We start from the raw sequence: 25,447 nt of genomic DNA, 5'->3' as shown, positions 1-25,447 counted from the left end.
TGGGAGTGTGTTGTGTGTGGGTGCGAATGTCTGGTCATTCATCCCAACTGCTTTCTGGGATATTTCATGCCTATCATTGTATGCATGTATGGCGTATTGGTGTCTGCGATTTGTTCTTGCATTCATATAGGATCATGACACGAAATGACAATACATTATTTTGTACTCTAAACCTGAGTTGGCCAAGGATGATCGGTACGTATCTATAACCGTCATAAGTAATTATGTGCTTATGTTCATATCATTTCGCTCTGTTAGGGGTTGGCGGCGCTTTCCTACTCTCGATCGTCTCTATGCCTTCTGGACCGGGACAGCCCGGTATATCAATTGGTTGAATGTCAGTCCGTGGGCAGCATTCGGCAGCAAGTATGAGTCGGGACACATCGTCACGACGAAGCTATCCACTCGGAGGTCACAAGAGGCCTTAAGTTCAAGAGGAAGTTTTAGGAGTGAAAAGCAACCGCATGCGTGCCAACAGAACGAAGTACGCATGCATCATCCATTCATTTCCAGGTATAAAAATTTGATGGTTTCCAAATGAGCAACTTTCCTCTCCGGGTATCATATTCCACAGTTCACCTCCATCACTGTATCCTAACACATCCTCCGCCATCATATCATACATATGAAACAGCATGCAGTTTGATACTGCACTTCAACACAACACATAAACACACACCGACAGTGTAGTAATGGTATAATCTCCCCCACCCCCCATAAACCTCAATCTTAGTCGAACAAAATCGGACATGTAGAACGTAGAATCGTAACAAATCGTAATAGCCCCCTTCTCGTTTTCCTGGCCATGACCAAGCCCGTTTCTCTTTTTTGACTTTTGAGTTTTTTTTTTTTTTTTTGTTGTATGTCGTCTTTCGAGGCCCAGCCTTGAGACAGCAAATATGTGTATCTTTACAGACCAGCAGCCGCCTCAGTAAGGACGCTAAGCAGACTGGCCGCAGCACCACCAATGCCCACCGCGCGGAGCGTCTCGCCCCGCGCCTTTTTCCGAGCCACACGGTCGTCCTCATCGCGGTATCGGTCCCGGTCACTGCGCCGCCGGGCGCTGTATCGATCGCTCCGCGGGCGCGACGAGGTATCGGAGTGGTGTCGGGAATGACCACCGTGCCTACGGCTGTAGTCGTCCTCGCTGCCGCGATGACCACGTTCCTCCCTGCGGTCACGGTCACCCCGGTCTCGTTCCCCTCGCGTCATCGATTCACGGTGGTGGTCCCTATCGTCGTAGGAGCGGGGCGCATAGCGGTCTTCGCGGTACCGTCGTTCGCGTTCGTCTCGGTCCCTGCGACCGCTGCTGCGTGACTGCGGGACGGACTTTGCGGTCGATCCGTCGTTCAGGACCTTGGGCTCCGGATCGAAGCGCACATGAGGGTCGTCGTTCTTGTTTTTCAGGATGGGCTTCGGCTTCACCGTGGCGGAAGGACTCGCCCCGCTTCCTCGATCCTTATCCGGAGGAGGGACAATAAAGGGGTAGGATTTGGTCCCCTTTTCATCCCCATCTTCGTGAGACTGGTCGGACTTGGAGTCTTGCGAGTGGGAGGCGCGGCGGTCACGCGATCGGTAAGCTGGAAGCGCCTCGTCGGAGCTGTCGCCCGATGAATCAAACAGGTCGGAGCTGGAAGAGAACTGCAAGTCGGCGCGAGGTCTGTTGCTGGCTCCATTGCTGTTGCCGTTGCCGTTGGCGTTCCTCTTTTGCGCCTCGATGTCCCAGTTCTTGTACTTGTCCGGGTAGTATCGTTGGCTATCGCTGCGCTCCCTTGGTTTGCGCTGTCCCATCCGCCTCCTGCGTACTTCTGCGCTACGGCGCGCAAACTCGCTAATGTCCTCCTTGGTGAACACGCCGAGAATCGCGACGAAGTCTGGACGCGCCTCGAAACGCACACCCGCTTGGTGCAGAACCTCGGGAGAGACAAGGGACCGCTTGATACGCGTCCAAGAAGCGTCCAATGGGATGTCGCACCCCTGGGAGTCGGGCGCGAGGCGCGAGGAACGTTGCGATTGTCCCGGGAGAGAAGGTGCTACGCCGGGGATCACCGGTGCCGAGATGGAGTGCGAGTGGAGTACGGGAGGAGGCGAGTTCCCGTAAGGTGGAGGTGGCGCAAAGTGAGGTGAGAGGCCACTCTGGTCAGTCGGTGGAAGAAGACCGGCGTTAGGCGGAGCAGGAAGGTAGTGGTTTTGCGGGGAGGTGCCAGGGCTGGGGCCGGTAATATAGTTTTGAGGTGGTTGGAGATGCATATTGTCCATGGCAATGGCCAGGTCAGCCTGGCGTTTGTCTATGGCCATGAGATCGCGCGTGGAAATGACCAGGGCCATGGAATCATCTGAACGCTCGTCATCCACATCATCATCCGAGTAACGCCGGTCGTAGGATACGTCAGTGGACTGCTGCGTTAGACTTGACGGGTATGGTGGTTGTTTCTCATGTTGGCGCCTCTCATCTTTGATGGAAGGGAAGAATTTCTCATTCTCGATGGAAGGATACATCTCCTTCGGACTCAACTCTTCAGGGTCAGCTGGATAGGGTGGGTATGGCGCGACTGCGAAAGAAGGTTGCTGCGACTCATAACTCTCAAGAAAACCACGAACAGTAGGTGTAACACCGCCAGAGATTGATCGTTGCTCGTCAAGCTGCCTGATGTAAGCACGAAGAACATCCTGGGCAGAGTTAGTAAGCGTATCGCAATGATTGATGGGGCGGATGGACGCACCTGATTCCTTCGGAGGACATCTTTCGAGAAACCTTCATGCTCAAGTTCGTCTCTGAACTGCCGCCAGAGGCCATCATCAACTTCGCCAGCGCTCGCGTTCGAGCTCTCGCGTTGGAAGATCCTCGCGGCAATGACATCGACCTTGTCCTTGATCGAGTCTAGGTTCGCGTTGCTGGTGTCTACCGCGGGATGCGATCTGGCTGGGTTGTGCAGTTGAACCGTGTCGAGGAACATATCAATGTTGAGTCTCTGGTTAGCCAGCTTGGTGCGAATCAGGGCAATCTTGTCGCGTTCGAAGCCATTTAGCGAGGACGCATTTCGACTGTCCCCGTCGCTCCCGCTGCCAGTACCGCTGCATCTGCCCAGAATGGTATCGAGTTGCTGGAGGGTGAATTCGCAGTCCTCCAGGATAGGCGTGAGCTGTCTGATGTATCGAGATTTGTCGCCCGAGTTAAGCAAAGAATCCGGGTCCTCAGCTTCCGCTTTCAGATGCTTCAATGCCGTATGCAGCCCGTAGACTATCATAGACACGTCGGAAAAGTCTGTGCCAGCATTCCGGGCCCGGCGAAAGAGCTGGCGCGCAAAGGCGTCGACCTTGTCAATGTCAGCAGCTGACGATGCCTGCGCGGCTGTTCCATAACCGTTGGTCGTCATCACGCCGTCGTGGGTTGGGAACCAAGTCCCAGTTTGCCGTGTAAGTCGACCAGTACTGAAACCAGTCGTGTTGTTGTTATTGCTGCTGCTGCTGTTGATGTTGTCTCACAAAACCCTTTAGCACGAGAGAATCCAGAGATGTGAGTCAATGTGATGGGACAGGTCGTAAGTAATGGATGGGAGACCAAAGGTTATTAGAAAGAAACACGAGGTGCGTAAAGTAAGATTAATAAGTCGATCTGTTTAGGTCATGTAGCAGTAATCTAGGGTGAAAGGATGGACATAACGGGAAGGGAGCGACTGTGCGTGTAAGCGTGCTGGGTGCAGGACATAGTGGAGTGTCTATGTTCCAAGGATGTCCCCATACGACCGGGGGTGATCTGCTGGGCTGGTGACCCTTGTATGTTGTGGGCGAGGGGGCGCCCAGCGTCCGTCCTTACCTAGCCCCCTTGGCTTGGCCACTCCAGGTACCAGTACATGTATCGAGCGAGTAGATAGAACCCTTGACGTAGCACACACCTGCGTGAACCTGTGGTATGTGCCTTGCGTGCCTAGCTGGCTAGCTGAAGTAGACAGCGCCCAGCTGTCAGACTGTCTTCTCGGAATCTGTACAGAAACTGTACAGACACAAAAAATGAAGCGACCACCATCAGTTGCGGCCGTTGGAGATGGGGCCCTGAAAGGAAGGCCCAACAGGATTCTACACGTACTTAGCAGGGTCTGGGTGGGACGGAAATAGCAGAAAAAGGCCCTTTAGTCTACTCGACGCAGTCTCAGAGGTCGACAAAAGTGGACGGCGGATAGACTTGATAGTCGCTGTGCATCGGGAGAGGGTACACTTGGAGGCTTGCGCAGTAGCGCACATAATGCATTGTATCAGATGTGTGTATGTAGTCGAAGCCGTTTTCGAATGCCGCCACATGCTTTGAGGTACAATCGGCTGGGGGTTTATTGTAATCGACACATATTGATGCCTATGCGGCGTGCTGATGGGCTGACATTTGTCGTTTGGTCTGCCATTTCCCGTTCTATCCCCATGCCCGGCACCCGCTCAATCTGATGTCGAATCGCTCGACTGACGCATGCCGCGAGATTCAAATCGAAAAAAGTAGACACACAAGGACGTAAGGATGTACACCCACAAGCGACAGACATGCTATTCTGTCCTGAGATCGACAGGACCATTGCCTGCTTTCGTGGCTCCCAGACCGTTTCGATTCCTGCGACAAAGTTAGTAGCCTGCAACGGTGTTATCTGCGACGTATTCTAGTCCGAAGGTAACTTGAAGCAAAAAGTCTGTGGGCTGGGGGGCTGGCGTTGGAAATTCCTGTGTCTGGTGTGGTGGTAATTTCTGGTGGTGGTACGGTAGCTGTACAGCGCCAGACAGAAAAGTGCTGGGTTTGAGGCTATGTGACGTCTTTCCCCAATTACGGGCAGCCATCCATGGGGGACGTATGTCATCATAACTCGGACCCTTGAGACAAGGCTAGCCAATGACGTGGTGAATCATCCCATCCTCAAGACTTTTTAGGCGGGGATCATCCCCCATGGAATCCAAGAAAATCCCATCCCCCCGAAAAAATTATTGAAGTGACCGGGGACCAGGGTCTTCAACGGGCGCGAAGAAAAAGCGAGATGGAGGGATGCCAGGATGTGTTGGAAGGATGCGCTTGGATGGGGGAGAAAGGATTCGATGCGTGTGCGTGTGCGTGTGTCCTTGCTTCGCATCCAAGTTGAAACATCCCCCGCAAACCAGCAATTAGCAAAGAGGTACCAACGATACGGGCGACAAACACCAGTTTAGGTTAAGGTACTGGCGCCGAGGGCACGCCAACTGCAGGCTCGTGAACGCTACTGTACGTGCATATACGTATCCTGTCATCAGTGGCCGGGCCCGCGGCTTCGGTTCTCCGCTCCAGCGCTCTCACGCTCCCAATACCACCCCCTACCACTACCACATGGTCAGCTAAGCAAGACGGCGCACATGTACCATTGCGATTGCGGTTGCGATTGCTGCTGCTATTACTTATGACTACTGCCGCCAAGCACTACTGAACTGCTACGTTGAAGATTGTCGCTGCAACGCGACGCTGCAACCGCCACTCACTTGATATTCGTGACAAAAACCAAGTGGCGTCTGCATCCAGCTGTCCAGGCGGATGGAGCCACATGCAGAGGAAAGCGGCAGCAGGCAACAGAATCGAGATGGGCAGTGGGACTCGGACAAAAACTCGGGGGAGTTCCTTTCATCTTCTTCTCTTTGCTCCTCCCGAAAGGCGGCTATGCCCGCCATATTTCAGCCGTTCCCGGATTCCTCGTAATTTCCACTAAAGGTATCATATTATATGCGTGTCCTATCACGACAACTGATACGGGCAGGTGGCTTGCCTGCCCAACAACCTGTTTCCTCCATCAGGGGGGACGTGAAATATTCTGTGTAGCGCCGACAATGATCGCCGGCGTGACACCTTCTACAATCTATCGGATCTATGCAAGCGCCCTCTGGGTGGTCAATCCACAACTTCCAAGCGAAGCTGCAGGAGGATAGTACATGGCATGGCATGCGGCAAGTCTCGAATTGGTTGTTGCTAACATGGTGCTAGGTCATTGGGCGCACCACCTCGACCACCACAATTGGGCGATGTGCGTGCATCACTATGTGACTTACCCGCTTAGCAATTTTTTCAGCTATATATATACGATGTGGAAAGCTGCATATTTCATCGTGGTACAAGGTTTGTTTGCCATCAAGCGGCCATTTGTGCCCCTCTCTTTACGGCGACGCGGACACGTATCAAGGGCACTGCTGTCAACCGGGGCCTTGAGTCATACCGTTTGCTATATGCGTATGATATAGAGGTATGTATGTATGTGTATGCACGTAATCTCGGCCTTGCAGTCAGGTTCACATTACATTGACCATGTTGCATTGGACATCAGGTCTCAACCTTAATCGCGGCTTGGGCGTTTGTGGCGGGCGCTCCTCTTTCGACCCAGGCATCAACAGCAAACCGCGATCCCACCCGGAAAGCCACACTGGCAGTTTTACATTGATGGATATCATTAAGCGGGCACACTCCAAATGACCGTCCCGTCACCGATATTGCATCCGGCAGTGCTACGCCCGCCTTGTTTGGCGTACTTTGGTGCAGTCAGCCAGTCAGGGATCACCTAAGCTCGCAACATGTTTACATTGGTTGAAACATCGATTGGCTATGGAGAACCGCGGAACGGAACACGCACGAGGATCTACAAGTGTGAATCTTCAGTGTATGTGCATATCAGAAGACTGCGGCGTACGACCAGAAATTGCGAGAATTACCCAGACTACATTGGATGCTTTGATCATGTCTGCCTGCCTGATCGCCATTTCGAGATAGGCATCTGCAAGTCAATTGGTGCCAACATATACACCTGGCTGAAGAAGCACGATCAATGCCATCTAACACGATTTCAAGATTTTCGGAGGTGCGTCTACGCTGTGTGCCGTTGCACTGGAGAGTCACCAGTTCCGGCCGGGAAAGGAGTCACCCCCCATCGTACAAGACAACTCTACCCCTTCAGGCGCCAATACTTGCGTTAGGAAATCGCATGCAGGGTGGTCTGCATCCCTGATACCTTGGTCCATAGCTCGGTCAACGAAGGGATGGCGCATGGAGTGCACCTAAGACTATCTTTCTCTCTTCCAACCATTGATTGATCATATCAGGTTAGGTAACGAACGGCAAACGAGGCTTGGTTGATGATCGGAAATGCTTCCATGTCGTCCGTGTGTAACCGTCATCCATCACCCACCCCACCATTCGGCACGACACTTGCATGGCTAAGCCCTCTCGATTGTGGGGTAATCAGAAGATTCTCACCTCGAAACATGAGGCTCTCGGATCACTTCTGAACCCCCCCCCCCTTTTTTTTCCGCTACCAGCTGACATCGCCCAATCCAAAACTGCTTACCGAGCTCGAACTAGCTCGGGGTTCGGGGAGAAAAAAACGAGGGGAATGCGCCTATGATGATGATGTGCCCAGGTTCGAATAAGCAGCTAGGCATTTGGACCGGCCATCGGGGAGACTAAGCAAAGGAGGCGAAGCAGAGTACAGCCCTCGTGACTCGCCTCTTGTGGACAGGAAAAAACGTTACCGGCGGAGCGGCGGAGACTTGGTGGGGCCATCTCTCGCTACATACATACGGGTAGCTATGGAATACTTCTAGAAGAAAAATATGGAGGGGAACACCTGGGCTGTGCGATTTGTAAACGGGCTTGACTGGGAAGCCTAGGGAACTTCCATGGAAAGCAGCACCGAGCAGAACACCGAACATGCTTCACGAGCTCACCTTGCGGAACGATCTGCACGTTCGCTGGGTCCCGAGGTCTCTGTTGTTGGGACGAAAACCTCGCAGCATCATGACGGGTGCTGGGGTTGACCTACTATCATCCTTGAACCCGGCCTGTAGGTTTGCGACTAGCGAGCCTCACAAACAAGCTTGGGTTGAGGCTGATGATGGGCAGACACGATGTTACGGACTCAACCTGCCACCGATCGCCCAATATGGGAATTTCGCAAGCCGGCGAATGCCTAATTACATCCTGGATAACACCCCCTATGGTAGTACCAGTACGGGGCTCTTCTTGATTGAGTCACCGACATGTCATCCACTTCACCGGTTGAAAGCATTCGTTCATCCTGCATATACTAATCAGATAGGCTCAGTAAACTACATACATGCCTATGACAATATTGATGTCAGCGTTACAGAGAGAGAGACAGATACACACTAGAAGGGAGAGAGAAAACGCCAAGAATGTATACATGAGAGAAACTTCCTGTGTACTTTACGCCCCGAACAGGCTCGCGGCAGGGACCTGCCTACCTACCTGCCCAGCAAAAAGAGGCTTTCGGATATCGTGATCGTTGGAGTCCCGGCAACCTGGGAAATACCGTTCGGATAGCAAGGCTGGCCAATGAGTAGCGGTGTCTCGTTGTCGGTATCTATCTTCGATGAAGTCAAGTAGGCAGCCATACACCTACGTACGTAGAGCGTCGTATAGACGCACGCATTTCCTGTAATTTGCTTCTTCAGGTCAGGCTGGTGCCCGAGCTGAAAAGTTGAAGTGCCGAATCCAAGCTACTAGAATGGTGGTGGCTGATTCACGTTGAGTCAATGAGGCCAGGTCAGGTTAGGTAGGCATGCGGCTCAAGGAACATTAAGTGAATTCTACACCTTCATTGGTCTTTATCTGACTGCCTAGAAGTCGCAACCAACAGCAAGTCCGTCCGTACACACATCCACATTTACTCGACCATCCATGTCGTAACAGCGCTAGCTAACCAAAGCCCCTTTTCTCGCTTCGCTCCCCCGCGTGCCTCGTGACTTTTGCAACCTGTCCCTCTGGGCCCCATTAGGAACTGACAGAACCTTCGGCGTAAGCTTCCGTAGAAAGAGCCGCAAATAAGTATACCTGCCCAATGCGGCCCTGCTCGTTCGCGCGCGCGTAAGGGCATCTAGATAGCGATCCTCTCCAAAGAGTAAGAGCCGACTTGCTGACTACGCAGGTGTCCAGTCTCTCGGGCGGATCTCCTCACAATCTCACCGCCAGCGACAACCTTCCGCCACTCGATCTGCTGCGACTTGGTCTTGAGACCCAGCGGCAACGCCTGGTCGCCCGACTCGCGCACGTTAAGCGCGATGGGCCGCGACACGTCGACCTTCTTGGCCTGCTCCTCGGCCTTCTGGGCTGCCTCGCTGTACTTCAGCATTTGCCCCAGGTAACTCCTAATCGACGAGGCTTCCAGTGAGGCCTCCAGGGCAGCGCCGACCTCGAGTCGCAGCGCCGTGATCAGGTCGCTTGATCCGTCGCTCGCCAGGATGGCGTCGTTGAGCAGCCATCCGCCGGGTCCGATGGCGTCCACGCAGCGGTGCAGCAGGTCCGCGATCAGCTTGATAACGCCGTCCGGGGAGCCTCCATAGTCGGATCCTCCTCAAACTGTGTGTTATCCATGTAGCGCGAGGGCCACGCCCCCTTGAGCAATTCGACTCGTAGAAGGTGAATGAGAGATAGGATCTCCTCCGGCTTGAAGATCGATCTCAACGCCTTGACCATAGAAGGTGAAGAGCAGTTTCCTAGTTTCTCAAAAGCCGCACTAAGGCCATCACCTTGCACGCCCGTATTGCCATTGATTGCCGACTCAAACTTGAGGATGTCTTGCTCGAGGTTGTCCAGCTCCATCTCCACGTCGTTACTGTCGTTTTCACCACTCTCTGCTCCCTCAGTAGCTCCGTTGGTGAGAAGCAATGGTGGCGGTTGCTTGGGATCTTGAACACACCCCAGGCTCCTCATGATTGTACGAACCGCTAGCACGAGTTCAACAGCGCCCAATGCAGTTCCCGAGATATATATTGCCAACAGTTCCAGCGTAGGGTCGAGCTCCGCCAACCGTAGCACGAGCTGTTCGGCCAGACTCGTGTCGATGTCTCGGAGATTGTTTGTCAGGGACCGCAAAGCTGCCTTAACATTGGTGATTGTCAAGTGGCCTGCATCCAGAAGGTAGTTGATGATGTTAGTGTACGGCAGAGTGCATACCAGCACGGGCGCACTGGTATCGTCGACCTTTTCGCCGGTCCACTGAAACGTCCTGCTGATTGCGTACAAGATCCAGCGCCTGTCGGCCTGAGGGTAATCGGATCTCGAACTCGGCCACTCCCACTCGGGCAGCGGTTGCTGCTCACCCTTCTTGGAGGAAGCATTGGCGCCGTTGGTCGACTTGGTGTCCTTCAGCTTTATTCCAAACTTCTCAGCGAGGAAGGCCTCGAGAGCTTCGATGTTATCATCCTCGACCCATTTATCGGCGCGTTGCAGGTCCTGTGCCCAGCTATCCCAGTAGTCATCCCGTAAAGAACCGGGTAGGAAGCCGCTGAAGGTTGATGTGTCCACCTTGGAGCCTGAGTCCCGATTGGTCTTCTTGAATTGCTGCACACCACGTCCGATGGAATCGATAAGAAGGCCCTCGGCACGACGCTTTTTAGACCGAGTCTTGGGTGCTTCGAGTTGGACGGCAACGAGATTGGTATCGGATATACCGATAGCGAGCTCTAACCGTGAGAAATACGCAACCAGGGAGCACCCTTGCTTCGATCCACTGCTCGCGCTTTGACCTTGGCTGTCCATCTCAGATTCGATTGAACTCTGTAGAGATTGGAACTGCGGGTTGTAGATATTAAGCATCGTGGAGCTCGACGCCAGAACTGACGTTTTAGACAGACGTAAAATGGACTTTGCTTCCTCGACCTCCATACGGTGGCTAACCTTCGGGATACTGGTCGTCAAGTCATAGACTGTCAGCACACCACTTGACAGGACGGTGAGAGATCCGGATCGGATGTCCAGGCGATAGATGGGAGCCTTCTTCTCGGAGGTGGACGAAGCGGGCAGAGGAACTGCATTCAGTTGCACAAGACCCCCGCAGTAGACACTATGGCTTGCGAGCGTGGAAGAGGTCCAAGGATATGAAGATGGCGGACTCGCTGACCATCGGCCACAATGCTGGAAACAAACAGGAGAAGCTCGACATTGGAACCATCGCGCGCGGCATTGGAAAGCGAACTGACAGCGTCCCAGTTTCCCTTGAACAGGCCTTCCACCACTTCGGATGCCTGAGCTGATAGGCAGTAGTCCAGCTGGAAGTCTTGCTTAGTCTCGAAAGCAAAGTCTTGTTGCAAAATAGCAGGGGTTGTCTTCCACTTTTGCTGGAGCGTCTCGCTGTCAAGCCCCAGGACTTCGCCATTGCGTCGGATCACCAACAGTTCATCGCTGGCCGAGTTAAGGATATCGTCATTCTTGGACTCCTGGCTGGACCGGGTAGTCAAGTAGACGACAGGCTCGGTACTTTGCAGCGACTGGGTTTTTGTGGAAGAGATGGTTTTCCCGGAGGCTTCGATCACGTCTTTGTAGAGCGTCACTTTGTAGGCTGGGTCTCGAGTCGCTATATAAGTGTACCTGATTACCTCCTTCGACTCAGGCTTCCTCCGGCGAATCGAACAAGGCGGGCAGCTGAAGAAGGACTGCGGAGGGATGGGATAGGAAGTGACTAGTCGGGTAGACGACACCTGAGACAGATTAGTACGTAGCCGAGAGGAAGGTATCTCGAATTGAGCCTTACGTCGTAGATATTAACTGCTTCGCCGTCAATGCCCACCGTTACTTCCGGTCGCTTTCTCTTCCTCGAGCCTTCGGTGGTTCCGTAGACCTCACCAACAACATATTGGCCGGTTTTGGGGTCCAGAGGGCGAGGCAAAGTGGTCAGCACATACGGCTTCTGAATCTGGAAGTTGGAAGTCATTGCGACCGTGGCTGGGTCCAATGCGATCGAGGGTCGGTCGGGGAAGAGAGCGTTGCAGCGCACGCAATGGGATGATGGGCTTTCTGCTCTTCTTCGCCTGTTGACCAAACAGAATCGTGAACTTTTTTAGTGGAGTCTCAGCAAGCAAAGAAAAAAGTTGTCGGACCGTGCAAAGACCGACATCTTTTGCAGCCGTATCAGTGGGGCCAGTCCACGATAAGCCCCGCTGGAAGTTCCTACAGCCCCTACTTATAGTTGGTTGGGCTGGTCGCCCCAAGCAGCAAATGGGCCAGTGCATCAAATCCAATTAAGACTGACCCTGGCAGGCGCGTCCAACTAGCTTGCGCGACTATGACGGACGCGATTGCCTGTGGCAGCAGACGCGACAGCCATTAATTCGCATGCAGCAAGCTGGTAGCTCTCATGGTCGTTTGCCAGTGATACACCAGACATACCATATACCAGACCGATATTTACAACTCGACTTCACCTTAGGGGGATGATCTAGACCTGTAATCCATTCTTGCCATTTTTAAACTCCATAGTTAGACGCTGCCCAGCACCTCGGCCACCATATCGTGCTCCAAAATCCCGATGGCTGCGAATCCTTGATCCGATTGCCCACATCTTACTCCTTATCGCGGCGTGCACACGATGGCTGAGAATGGAGGGGAAGTGGTGATAGATGGTGGTCTGTCAACCACGAAGGTGCATCCTTTCTTCTCAGCTCCCAAGATCGCTCCAAAAGACACAACTGCCGATGTGGTGCGCCCAGTGACACCCGATCCCTCGTGCAGTCCCAACTCCGAACGGGCACAAACCATGCAAGAAGCTGCCGACATTGACGAACTTGCTGGAGACCCCGACCCGAAACCCAACGACGGCCAACCGAAAAAGAAGCGACGCAAAACCGACACAGATGTGCCAGATGGAAGCAACGACCAACCCCCCAAGAAGGCAGCACCGCGAGCCAAGCGCCGTTGTAAGGACTCTGCTGCCTCCAGTATCCTTGATCACTTTGGATCTAAGGAAGAGCAGCCTACGTCAGACACTGGGAGCCTTGACTGCCGGCCCAGTAATGGCGTCATGGTTGCTGAGACGCCTTTGCAACCCCTGACACAAACGATTGCCTCGAGAAGCCAAGCGGACTCACCAAGCAACCTTCAAAATGGGAGCCAGGAAATACGACCAGCTGTGAAGGTTCACAAGTTATTACAATACAACCCAAAGACGGGAACAATCGGTTCACCACCTAAAGTGCAAGTTGATGATGGGAGCAAAGCAGATGGCGAGGTCAAACCTGCGGTAAAAGGCAAGCGTGGGAGAAAGCCCAAGCAGCCCCCTTCTCGCATTGTCACTATACGCTATGGGACCGACGAACAATCGAGCACCCGGATTTGCGAGGCGATTGAGGCTATATACAGCGGCGTTCGCTTTGTACCAGCCCATGATTATCCTATGACACAGCCAGACGTCAAGAAACAATCGACTGTTGAGAAACCACAGACCCCCAAGAAATCAGCAGCACCCAAAGAGGCGACCAAGAAGACTGGAGCGCCCACTCATCCATTCTTCGTTGCAAAGTCGAAGCAGCCAAATTCGAACAGATCTTCAACCTCGGACGATAAGCAGAAGGATTCAAACGCCAAGTCAACAGAAAAGCGGCATTCCATTTTCACATCAACTCCTTGCTCGCCTAAGCAGGCCAAGGCAGCCCCGTTCCCGAAATTAAACGCTCCTCAATTCGGCTCCAGGCCAGGCGGGCTCAAGATACCTGGAGCTCAGCACCCAGCCTGGCCTTCAAAGGGAATGGCCCACGTTCACGGGGATGGACGCGACGCCAGTGATGCGCCTAACTCGAGAAATCATGGGGTCCATTTCGCAATGCCGCACAAGAAAGCGAAAGGGGCTATGGTTCGTCTGGAACCGGGCGAGTCTGTGTTGTCAAACGTCACCATGAACCTTGGTCTTGACAGTCTTACCGAGACACTCCAGGCCCTGAAAACCGATGACTTCCAACCTCCTGACCCGGCCTTGCGAATCCCTGAGAGACATCTTGAGAGCGGATTGAAGCTACAGTCCCGGATCCGCCCTGAACTTCGCACCTGGCAAGCTGGTTCTGGGAAGAAATCTCACCCCGCCATCTCCGATGCATACAACTCGCTCGCAACGTCTCTGTCCGCCTTTGACCAATCCAAATGCGAAACTGTTGCCTGGGCGCAGAAGTATGCACCCCATGCGGCGGCTCATGTTCTTCAAAGCGGCCATGATGCTATAATGCTTAGGGACTGGTTAATGACACTCAAAATCCAATCAGTTAACACCGGCGCTGCGGATCTAAGCAAAACCAAGTCAAAACAAACTGCTGCTGCCAAGAAGAGAAAGAAAGGGAAGAAGCTGGATGGTTTTATTGTTGATGATTTTGCCGAAGAAGACGAATTGGCCGAAATCTCCGAGGATGAGGCTGACTGGGCGCCACAAGGAAGCCAAGGCAGTGCGAAGAAGACAGTCGTCAAGGCTGGAAAGGGTTCCAAAGAATCTGCCAGACTCACGAATGCTGTCGTCATAAGTGGCCCGCACGGTTGTGGCAAGACTGCTGCAGTTTATGCCATCGCGAAGGAACTCGATTTTGAAATCTTTGAGATCAGTCCCGGTTCACGAAGAAGTGGCAAAGACATACTCGAGAGAATCGGCGACATGACCCAAAATCACCTCGTTCAGCACAAGCAAGGCGAGGCAGATGTTGCCCATGTGGAAGCTGCTAGTGACGATGAAGTGGCCAGGGATCTCAAATCGGGCAAGCAGGGTACGATGATGACCTTCTTCAAGCCAAAGACGTCTGCGCAGCCAGCGAAACCACAAGCGAAACCTGCGAAGGTCGATCAGAAAGTCGATCAGGTGTTGAAGCCACTGAAGGAAAAGCTAGCGAAACCCCTGACCGGTAAGGGCCAAAAGCAGTCCTTGATCCTGCTTGAGGAAGTTGATATCTTGTACGAAGAAGATAAGCAATTCTGGGCAACAGTAATCAGCCTCATGATACAGTCAAAACGACCTTTCGTCATGACCTGCAATGATGAAAGCCTTGTGCCGCTGCAAAATCTCAATTTGTACGGTATATTCAGATTCGGCAATCCTCCCAAGGACCTGGCGGTTGACCTGTTGCTTTTGATTGCTGCCAACGAAGGGCATGCCTTGAGGAGGCGTGCCGTTGAAACGCTGTTTGACTCCCGCCATCACGACCTTCGCGCGTCCATAACAGAGCTCAGCTATTGGTGCCAAATTGGTATCGGTGATCTCAGGGGCGGATTTGGCTGGTTTCTCCACAAAGGGGTGGAAGACGTCACAGCTGAGAGCGAGGGACAAATGCGTGTGGTCAGCACGAATACATATGAGCCCGGCATGGGCTGGCTCGGCCGAGACCCGCTACTCGAGGCCTGCGCCTACCGTACTATCGAAGAAGAGGCCCAACAACAACTTTGGGACGGCTGGTGTCTTGACTACGGCGACTTGGTGTTCCCTTCCCATCGCAACATCAGTGGCCAAGAGACGTCTGGAGCGAAGAGACTGGCAGAACTGGAAGCCGTTGACGCTCTCGCCGACTTGCTCAGTGTTGCGGATTTATGTTCTTCGGGCACATATTCTGGTGGCAATGGAGTAACAATCGACCACTCGGTACCAGATCTGCCTCTCAAGACTCGTGATGACTTTATTGTTGGTCGTCGCCTCCTGGAAGTAGAACCTTCAACTCGTTACGATCTAACTTCAATGCACATCGCCCTAGCCCTACGGGGCCTGGGCAAGGAAGTATTCGCGTCTGGCAAGGGCAAGCTTCCATGCATGACCGACTCCTGCCCCTTCACTGAGGATACCGCCGTGAAGAAATTAAGTGAAAGCTTCTCCAGCCCTCCCTACTCGACTCCATCAATCACACGCTACGACTATAGTCTCGCCTTCGATGTCATCGCCGAGTCACCTACCCATTCAGGTGGCTACCTAGATCCATCTGTCTTCGACCGCACCATGCGCCTAATCACTCTGGACGTGGCCCCCTTTGTACGCAGCATCGTGGCATACGATCAACATCTGCAGAAGAAGCGGCTCCAACGTAGCAACCTCCTCAGCGAGGGCGGCAAGTCCAAGAAGCGCATGCGCACTACGCGTGCAGCGATGTCGGCACTTGAGGGCGGGACCCGGGCTAGCACGAGGCGCGAGAAGTATTTTGCAGCTAACGTCAACCCTGTTCTTGTCATGCGCACAGGCGGGGAGGACTGGGCCAGTATTGCGGCTGCTGCTGTTGGAGAAAGAGAAGAGCAGCAGCAGCAGCAGAGCGACCGAAGCAGTCGAGGCAGCTCAGAAGACTGCGACGGCGATACGGACATGGAGGATGCCGCCACGAGTGGTTAAAAGTAAGCATGAATGATCTCAAATCATTGTTGACGATCATGGAAGAAGAAGAAGTGGAGAGAACAGTGAAGAACATCTGGCTTTGTACATAATAGTTCTATGGCTTCTGCTCGAAAGATGGAGGCCCAGCGTTTGTTTTCATGGAATTAGGCGAACGAACATATTAGAAGAAGAGGCATGAATGACAGCATGGCGGACGGAGTACGGTGTGGACTGGTTGCTTGCTTGATTGTCTGCTATACAAATTCACGAAATGAAGCTGCGTTTCTTTTGCCTCTACTATTCAACCACTGGAAAGTGAAAGGTGGTGCTTGTGAAAATGGCAATACTTTGTATGTTAACTAACCAACCCATGGAAAGATCGTGATGCGCCGCCGTCTGAAACCCAAGTCTCCTTTTCAACAACGAGGAATAAATAAAGCCTAGTCCGGCAAGCAAAACCCGGATTCGCCTATCCATTCCATACCTTACCAACACGTGCGCCAGTTGCCGTCGCCCTTACCTCTTCAGCGTCTTCTGCTTCTCCGCTCCCCTCCTCTCGCCCCTGCCCTCGACCAGCAACCCCTTCTTCCTGCGAACACCGTCCATATATCGCTTCGCCACATTCTCCTTATCACCGAGCTCGCCGAGGTCCTCGAGGTCGTCGACGGTGAATGGCACCCAGAAGGGGTCCTCGTCGAGGATCTCGAAGCCGGTGAAGATGAGCTGGGGTTGTGCCGCTCCCGACGTGCGCTTGCGCATGTCGTCGGCGAAGCCGAAGGATTCGGCGACGGGGAGGACCGACGAGATGGTGAAGAAGGGCGTGCCTTCCTTCATGGCTTCGGCGTTGACGCGACCGCGGCGGCGGGTTAGGACGTCGTAGACGCGGCCTAGGACTTCGGCTGTGTTTGGGTTACACGAGTTAGTACAGTGCATCGGTACGATAAAAAAGAAGGGCTGGCCAGGACGCGGAGTGTTGGGGCAAGAAAGAGCAAGGGGTAGAAAGGGGAAGAGAAGAAAGACTTACTGCTAGCTTGGATTTCGCAGGAGTACATGGCCAACATGAGACGCGGCGACCAATCCAAGAAACCTTGGCGGATGGACTGTTGCACCGTCTTGATGACCTCGCCGGTGAGACGGCCTAGTCTGTCTCTGGCCGATGCCTCATCCTCTGGTGGCTCGATCTGGATATCCTCGATTATGACAGCGATGCCGCGAACCGGTTCGTGGCACAACGGTCCCTGGTTAGTAGCCAGCTGGAAACCGTACGTGATCTTGTCGCTGAGATGAGAAGCGTTGAGAGAGTCATCGGCTCCCAGGCTGTTGTTGGTGCTGTTAGCCCCGAAGACCTTGGACAAGCACCCGCCCTCTTTGGTCGCGTCGATCAGCAGGTTGGGACCGATTCGCTTAGGGCCGAAGGCGGCAATCTTATCGATGACGCCTTTCCAGGTTTCCCTTCCCTTGCCGGTCTCCAGCGCCGCTTGGAGTTGCTGCTTCAACTCATCGTGCGACAGTCCCTTGCCATCACGGACGTCGTCGTCAATGTCGACATCTTCCTGCACGTCTCCACTCTCTGAAGAAATCTCTATGCCCTCAGCAGCCGCTTCTTTTTCGTTGTACAGGCGCTTGATGGCACCCGAGTTCTTCAGGAGAAACTCGGTCACGTTATCGGGAAGAGGTCGGACCCGGAGTGTAATCGAGACCTGCTTTGAGCTTGTAACACCAACGACAGCACCGCGACCCAGCTCCTTGTTGGCGGGGGGCTTCATCTCCTCGGCTCGCACAATCGTTTCCCTGTAAGGAACAATGGGTGCACCCGCCTGGATATCGCACCTAGCGAACCTTTCCTTGAGATCTGTCAGGCAGCGCTCCAGATGCAGTTCACCTGCGGTTAGTAACACGTGCTCGCCACTCTCAAACTGCTCATACTCGGCGCAAGGATCGCTCTGGACTAAAAGCTTCAGACCGTTGATCATCTTGTCCAAGTCTGCAGGGTTGACAGGCTCGAGCGCCACGCGGACAATGGGCTGGCCAAGCATGCTCACACCAGCAAGGTTCACAGCGCCGTCTAGCTGACTGCAGAGCGTTCCGGACTTGAGGATGTGTCCTTCCAATCCACCGATGCCGAAAACGACACCGGCGGGCACGGAGCTGAGCGACTCGAGGTTCCGACCCATCATCATGTAAAGGGCTCTTACGGTGACCTTTTGCGGTTCAGGGGCTGCATGCGCATGAGCTGGCGAGAACTTCGGCGGCAGGACATATAGCTCGTCTCCAACTGACAGGTTGCCAGAGTACATTCGCGCGAAACCAATCAGATGTTCCGGGTCGATCGGCTTCTCGTCTAGTTGTGGGGTAACGTCATCGAGGTTCACATCCTCGATAGCTGTTGTAAGGTCGTTCGCTCCATTGGTATCCGCAGCCTGTTGTGCTCGCGCCAGCTCAGCGCGCTTCTTCCTCGCAAGCTCGCGCGCCTCTTCTGGGCTCAATTGTCCACCACGTCTCTTGTTGGCTGGAAGTTCGCTTTCGGGTACTGACACCATTTTGCTGACGTACGCAACTACGGGGTCAGACTTGGATGTCTGGAAGTTGATCATCGCGTTCTTGACATTGGCGTCGATATGGGAAGCCCCTGGCGAGTCCTCTAGCAACTCAGGAAGTCGCTCTTTCTGGGCGACGCGAGGAGAAGGTAACGATTCGATGGCCGAAACCAACAACGCAGTTGATAGCGGCAGCCATGAGGCGAATATCGTGCTTTGTAAGACTTTGGGGTCGCGAGACCTCGCAATATGGGGTGGTATGGTGAGGTTTAGAGACTTGGTAATCTTCTCGACCAGTGCGGGATCACTATAGCTGGTCAGTATGACAGATCTCTTCGTTCGGATGTTAGCAGTACTTACCCTCTTCCATTGTCACCACCCGTTGTCGCTGCGTAAATTGCCCATACCTGCTCCAGGACTAACTGAACAAACATGGGTTTCAGGTTCCGCCCCTTAAGGTGCTTCCTGCCCAAGACTTTCTTGGTCTTGGGGTCCAGGTAGAAATCACCCCAGAGGACTCTCTCCATAACGTTCCGTTTTATGCCGAGCTTCTTCTCGTACAGGCTGGCAAATTGCCGCACAGTGAATGCCCAGCCGTCAATGGCACTGCTAAAGATGACGTTGTTCTTCTCGGGGGCGAAGTAGATCTCCTCATCATCCCTCTCCTGGAATTGCAGTTCATCACTCTCGCTTTCCTGGTAGGCGGCTTCCTTCTCCTTTGCTGCGGCGGCAGCTACTCTCTCGTCCATGCGCTCTCGCCAGTTCAAGTCCTCCACCATACGCTCGCCCTGGAAGAAGCTTCCTAACACAGCGTTCACTTGCTCCAAAAGCTTGCTGAGGTGTTGATATGCCTCAGTCGGAGACATCTTGAGTTCTGTGACGAGGCGGTCCATCTTGTTGATGACCAATAGGGGCTTCAGTTTCTCTATCCATGTCTGGCGTAGGACGGTAACTGTTTGACTGCAGACTCCCTCCACCGCGTCGACTAGCACAACTGCACCGTCGCATAACCGGGAAGCGGTTGATACCTCGCTGCTGAAGTCGATATGGCCAGGCGAGTCGATCAAGTTGATCAAATACTCCTTAGCTTCTGGTGTGGCGTCGGGCGCCGACCTCCGCAACATGGAAAAATACAGCGAGATGGCCGAAGACTCCATGGTGATTCCCCTGAGTTGCTCGTCTGGGCGAGAATCGAGATACCGGATTTTGCCGGCCATCTTGGGTGAAATGATGCCATTTGTGGCAATAAGCGCATCCGTAAGAGACGTTTTTCCATGGTCAACATGAGCAAGAATACATATCTATTTAGCAAGTGTTAGTGTGTAAGGCATCATAGGGGTGCATTGTACATACGTTTCTGACATCGTCGGGCTCGCTCTGGAGGCGGCCCAGCTTTTCCGGCGAGACGACGGGCATGGTGCCGAGTGTTGAGTCGTGTTTGAGGAGGCTCTAGACCAAGATGACGTGGTTGAATGTAAAAGTCAGAGCGAGTATTGCGGTTGCTTTTCGTTGAATAAAGAGGACTCGGAACTTGTTATATAAAAGACGTCGACTTCCGTAGGTAAAGGTATTCTTTAAGATGGATGCGATCGCTTATGTCCGGCAAAGAGACGGGTGACTAATAATCGGTAGGAAGAAGGTCTGACTTCATCGAGGTTAAGTACTTATTCAATACAGTAGAAGACAGTGGAGATGACTGTCCGACTGCATAACGATTCATACGAATGGCATACAAGAGTCTAAATAATAGGCATTCAAATGATACTATCAACAATACACTTAGTCAAAGGAATGAATGGATGCTGGTCCGGGGGCTGTGAAAGAAATGCAGCTCATTATGATTCATCCAGGCTAAGATCTTGGGATCGCTTCAGCACAGCCAGCGCGCGCATTTGCAGGCGCTTTACATACCTAAAAGGTATGCAGCTGTACTAAGACTTTTTTTTCTGCTTTGGAGGGGTTGAGAGGAAAGAACCCCGCACTAATTCTGGCCGGTACGTACTGAATGGCAGGCACTTTGCACGCATCGCCAGCCAATTGATCTGGTTGGGCACACAAGTCAAAAGCCCCACTTAATCGTCAAATTCTCCCACCCACACATATTTTCCCTTCTAACCTCCACAGTCTATCGACGCCCGTCGCTGCTGTCCCATCACATACATCGCTAGCAGCAGCAGCAGCAGCAGCAGCACATTCGTCAAGATGAGCGCTTTTCAAAACGGCGAACAGCGCCCGATGCGCTCCATGGAAGTTGACAGCGATGTCGAGGAGGAGGCCCTGGTCAACGACTACAAGGAGCAGGTCCAGTACGAAGATGGCATTGGCGAGGACCTCGAGCGAACCAGCTCCTTCGGCATGGCCGCCCAAACCGACGACATCCAGTCGAGACTCGTCGCCGCCGCCCAGCCTCTGGACTTCTCCGCCCCTCTTGAAGTCAAGTTCCAGAGCTACGATGCCTACTGCAACCTGTTCCACTTCATTCTGAACTCGGAAGGCCCGGTCGATCTGGAGCCCCCTTCGGTCAGTAAACCCGGCTCTCCTCACCCTCCACCATGATCTCCATCCAAGGACTTTTGCTAATGCGCGCCAACTACAGTACTACTGGGCTTGGGACGTCATCGACGAGTTCATCTACCAGTTCAACTCCTTCTCGTCCTACAGAATGAGACTGGCCCGACAGCCCCGAGACAACGAAGAAGAGCGCCAGATCCTGCGCGAGAACCCCAACACCTGGGGTTGCTATAGTGTGCTTAATGTGCTGTACTCCCTGATCCAGCGGTCTCAGATCACCGAGCAGCTTGCTGCCATGAAGCGTAACGAGGACCCCATGGCCGTCGCTGGCGATTACGGATCTAAGAACCTCTATCGCATGCTTGGCTACTTCTCCATCATTGGTCTCCTTCGAGTCCACTGCTTGCTCGGTGACTTCAGCCTCGCCCTGAAGACCCTCGACGACATCGAGCTGAACAAGAAGGCCATGTTCGCCCGCGTCATGGCCGCCCACTTCACCACATACTACTACGTGGGCTTCTCCTACATGATGATGCACCGCTACGCCGATGCCATCCGCATGTTCAGCCACATCCTCATCTATGTGTCTCGTACCAAGAACTTCCAGAAGAACGCTCAGTACGACTCCATCACCAAGAAGAACGACCAGATGTACGCCTTGATCGCCATCTGCGTTGCCTTCCACCCCACTCGTCTGGATGACACCATCCACACTGCTCTCCGCGAGAAGTACGGCGACCAGCTCGTCAAGCTGCAGCGCGGTGGCCCCGAGGCTCTCCCCATCTTCGAGGAGCTCTTCCGCGCGGCCTGCCCCAAGTTCATCTCGCCCGTGCCCCCGGATTTCGAGAACCCCGAGGCCAACGTTGACCCCATTGACCACCACCTGGGCATCTTCATGGACGAGGTCAAGACCAACATGTTCAACCCGACCGTCAAGTCCTACCTGCGCCTCTACACAACCATGGATCTTAAGAAGCTCGCTGGTTTCCTGGAGGTCCAGCCCGAGGAGCTCCGTTCCTACCTTTTGGTCAACAAGCAGCGAGCTAGGCAATTGCGATGGACTGACCAAGGTGGTTTGTTGGACGGAGAATGGGTCAACGTCAGCGATCTTGACTACGCCATGCAAGGAGTACGTATATCCAAACCCCCTGTTCCCCTCCATTGCTGTCTTGCATCAAAGACCACACAAGCTTTCTGCGTAACCGTCAAGCCTTTTGTTCCCCATTTTACTAACGGCATGCTACAGGACTTGATCCACATCTCAGAGGCCAAGGTAGGACGCAAGCTGGTAGACTGGTATCTGCGCAACCTTGCCCGCACATACAACTAGACGTAGGGCAACCTCGACGAAACACATCAATCAATCGCCAGGCCAGCAACTTCATGGCACCAAGCCGAGCATTGTTGGCCCATGAGATCTCGTAAGGACGGATGGGTCCATGGATGGGCTTTGCGCAGGTTTCTTTCTTAACTTGCATTGCATAGGCGTCACGGGAATTACTGTTTATACTCTGGCCACGCACCATCAGTGACGGGCTTGGGGATAAGGTCGCACAGGAAAAGCTGGTTCCGGGGTGACGACACATTTTCTTCATGTGCGTACAAGTACGGCTACGCGGCATTGGGAAGGGGGAGGGAGAAAAGAGAATAGCCGGCTCCTGCTCTGGAGACCGATAGAGTCCGAATGAGATATGTTGGTTCATGACGCTAAATCACAAACCAAGGCAGCTCATCGTGCCACTAGCCGGTGGAATGAGGCTTCTCAATTGGTTCATTCATCTATAAATTAGCAAAGCAAACCTGAGCCAAGATGACTCCCCTCGTCACGAGGTTGTTGAACTGTGCTACTTTGAACGCCCCTCCTTCCCGTAGTTGGATGTAAGATTGGTATGCGTCAGTACTGCGGCGCGTCAGTTGATTATCAGGCTGCAGCTTGCCAAGAGTTGCTGCATCGGGCTTTGAGCTATGCAAATATACATGAAGCGTGTGAATGCTAGGTGGCTTGGTGCAAGGTGGCACGATGTACGCTACGCGATCAATGCGTGTTTCTGGTTGAATTCTTTCTTGTTCATCTGCGTGTTATGCGGGATGTGTGAGAGTCGTCGCTACAGCGCCGGAACTGTGGCATTCGCACCGGGTCTGGACAGTAACCGTACCTTGACTTGCGGTTGCTGTTCATGTGGAGGCAGAAGTCGACGGGCTTGGCCACCCTGGTTACTGGTTGTCGGGCATGCCCGGTGTATTGCAGCAAGAGAAGGTCTACTTTCCTACCTGGTCTGCTGGCCCCTCCTTGAGCATTGAGAGCTGGCTGGCTGGTGTTTTCCTCCTTCATTGATCGGCGCTCAATGGTTCAGAAGTGGAAAGTAGGTGCCTGTACTGCACGCACCTAGGCGCTGGTGCTGTCGGTGCGGTAACCCCTTTGCCCCTCCACCCACTTCCGCTCCGCTCGAAGAGGCCAGGCCTTGTTCGATGCTAGGGAACATCGCCCATAAGCTGCGGGCTAGCTTTCATGGGCCCCCGAGCTACGAGCCCCCTTTCCAGCAAGAGAGGCATTTCAACTCAGACTATTCATTCTACCGGCTCGCATACAGGTAATAGACCGACCGACCGGTGACGGGGTCCCCCGCCCGCAACGCGTGGCCTCCTCATTCCGGGACAATGGCTTAATATACTTGACTCGGATCTGGTTGCCGTGCTAAACTGCGAGGCTGGAACGACCCGAGCCGTCTTAGCCGTAGCAAACAAGCAGAGCAGCTGGCTGGGCCTGTTCTCTCCGAACGAAGGGCTTGGAAAAAGACCTCGCTTCTGTTTCACCGCACGGCGAAAAGTGCGCCGGAGTGGTCTGCAGATACCTAGGTAGGATGTAGGCAAGCATGTAGATGGACACGAGTGTACTTCTTCATGCTGTGTCTACCACTGCTACCACCGGGATGCTAGCTACGTTGGTGTAAGTGCATGAGATACTTTGTATGTAGCATCAAATGGGACGGATTGATATTATCATAGCGGTTAGTGTCGTCATAACATGTGATTAGGTGGGATGTTGATTTGTTGGATAGAGTCCTCAATCATCGAGCTATTTTCATGGCATAATGTTTAGATAAAGCCTACTTACTGTCTCTGTCATATATCACTGTTGCTTCCTCTTACCTTTTTGTCTTTGATCCAGACGTACATGCAAAACACTTGTGGAGGTTGGACGTTGCACCTTTATACTTCATACCTCCAGGCATACCGCTTGACAGAACCACAACACACAGGTTTTGGCGTCGGTTGCGTGGGATGATTGCTTGAAATTCACATGGCAGAGGGGCCGGCATTGCGGGTCGCCGCGTGCAAGCAGCAAACAGCCAGGTATGCAAATTGAGCGAACCTAGGAATAAAGCCCAGGACGTCCGTCCCCCGACACACGCTGTGCGATGACTTGGCAACTTTGATTTCGCAGCGCTGCCAAGCCTGCCAAGCGTGTCCATGTGTACCGCTACCCAGCTCAGCTCCCATCTGGATGGCTGCTGTCTGCTGTCTGCCTCCCCCAAAGTACCGGATACTATGCAGCCACCTGCGACGTCGATAAGCGCGGTGTACAAATTACGAACTGGATCAATTTTAACTGGGAGAAGGGAAGAGGAAGAGAAAGCAGGACAGGCAGACGGCAGGATGATGCGATATCCAAAAGGACCAGCAATGAAGATGGAGCAGCAGCAGCAACCAGCAAGCAGTTGGTGAATTCGACCGAACCCCGTCCGTCAGCCCTGATGCCCCACGGGCCTAACACGGGACGACATTTTTGTGACACGCCCCAACCGTGTACATCTCTTCCCTCCAGCGGCAATGCGCATCCACGGGTTCCGTCCACGCAACGGTGACATGGTTGACCATGGGGAGAGGATTCGGCCGGAGCGTCTGACAGAGGGAGGACGGCATCAATGTGGTCGCGATGCGCGGGCGTTACCTGCCCCAGCTCGTTGGGCTGCGCATCTGCCGCCCAGCCTCTATTAGCCGCTTGGCTGTTCCCCCTACGGTGCATGTAATGTACATAGTTCTGTTTCGATCTGTCCTGTCCCATTTTCACAACTCCCCTCCGCATCGGGCCACACACAACATCCTTAGCATCACAAACGTGAGAAGAAAAAAGAAGTACATGTACCGAAACGTACAGACTTTGGACAATACTCGCTACCTTACCTATCCTCCCCCATCTGCCTGCTCCAGCTCCTCCTCCTCTTGCTTGCTCGTTCACATAGTCCATGATCCATCAGCGCAGCCGCCGTATGAGAATCTGCGGCCCCGGTTCCCCAC

The 25,447-nt window shown here is 53.6% G+C and overlaps 5 protein-coding genes across 5 annotated transcripts; 2 read left to right on the top strand and 3 right to left on the bottom strand.

Annotated features, from left to right (window-relative positions):
- Window positions 1–909: 909 nt before the first annotated feature.
- On the bottom strand, window positions 910–3,377 carry PG986_014761 (uncharacterized protein; the record flags this gene model as incomplete). Its single annotated transcript, XM_066850983.1, has 2 exons — window positions 910–2,670; window positions 2,724–3,377. The coding sequence occupies 2 exons, from the start codon at window positions 3,375–3,377 to the stop codon at window positions 910–912; spliced, it is 2,415 nt and encodes an 804-aa protein (XP_066693221.1).
- Window positions 3,378–8,879: 5,502 nt separating this feature from the next.
- PG986_014760 (uncharacterized protein) lies at window positions 8,880–11,714 on the bottom strand (the record flags this gene model as incomplete). The annotated part of the gene is made up of 4 exons (XM_066850982.1): window positions 8,880–9,352; window positions 9,520–10,812; window positions 10,905–11,436; window positions 11,535–11,714. 4 exons carry the CDS (start codon window positions 11,712–11,714, stop codon window positions 8,880–8,882), a joined length of 2,478 nt encoding a protein of 825 aa, XP_066693220.1.
- A 654-nt stretch (window positions 11,715–12,368) lies between these two features.
- On the top strand, window positions 12,369–16,118 carry PG986_014759 (Telomere length regulation protein elg1; the record flags this gene model as incomplete). Its single annotated transcript, XM_066850981.1, has 1 exon — window positions 12,369–16,118. The coding sequence occupies one exon, from the start codon at window positions 12,369–12,371 to the stop codon at window positions 16,116–16,118; it is 3,750 nt and encodes a 1,249-aa protein (XP_066693219.1).
- Window positions 16,119–16,616: 498 nt separating this feature from the next.
- On the bottom strand, window positions 16,617–20,053 carry PG986_014758 (ribosome assembly protein 3; the record flags this gene model as incomplete). Its single annotated transcript, XM_066850980.1, has 4 exons — window positions 16,617–16,999; window positions 17,125–18,944; window positions 18,998–19,938; window positions 19,991–20,053. The coding sequence occupies 4 exons, from the start codon at window positions 20,051–20,053 to the stop codon at window positions 16,617–16,619; spliced, it is 3,207 nt and encodes a 1,068-aa protein (XP_066693218.1).
- Window positions 20,054–20,839: 786 nt separating this feature from the next.
- PG986_014757 (uncharacterized protein) lies at window positions 20,840–22,478 on the top strand (the record flags this gene model as incomplete). The annotated part of the gene is made up of 3 exons (XM_066850979.1): window positions 20,840–21,157; window positions 21,234–22,277; window positions 22,395–22,478. The coding sequence occupies 3 exons, from the start codon at window positions 20,840–20,842 to the stop codon at window positions 22,476–22,478; spliced, it is 1,446 nt and encodes a 481-aa protein (XP_066693217.1).
- Window positions 22,479–25,447: the final 2,969 nt, after the last annotated feature.

The sequence above is a fragment of the Apiospora aurea genome (genome assembly GCF_038362705.1).
Source record: "Apiospora aurea strain CBS 24483 chromosome Unknown utg000010l_segment0_segment0, whole genome shotgun sequence".
Classification (NCBI taxonomy): domain Eukaryota; kingdom Fungi; phylum Ascomycota; class Sordariomycetes; order Amphisphaeriales; family Apiosporaceae; genus Apiospora; species Apiospora aurea.
Note: the sequence above shows the minus strand (reverse complement) of the source record. Positions and strands in the feature narration are given on the sequence as shown.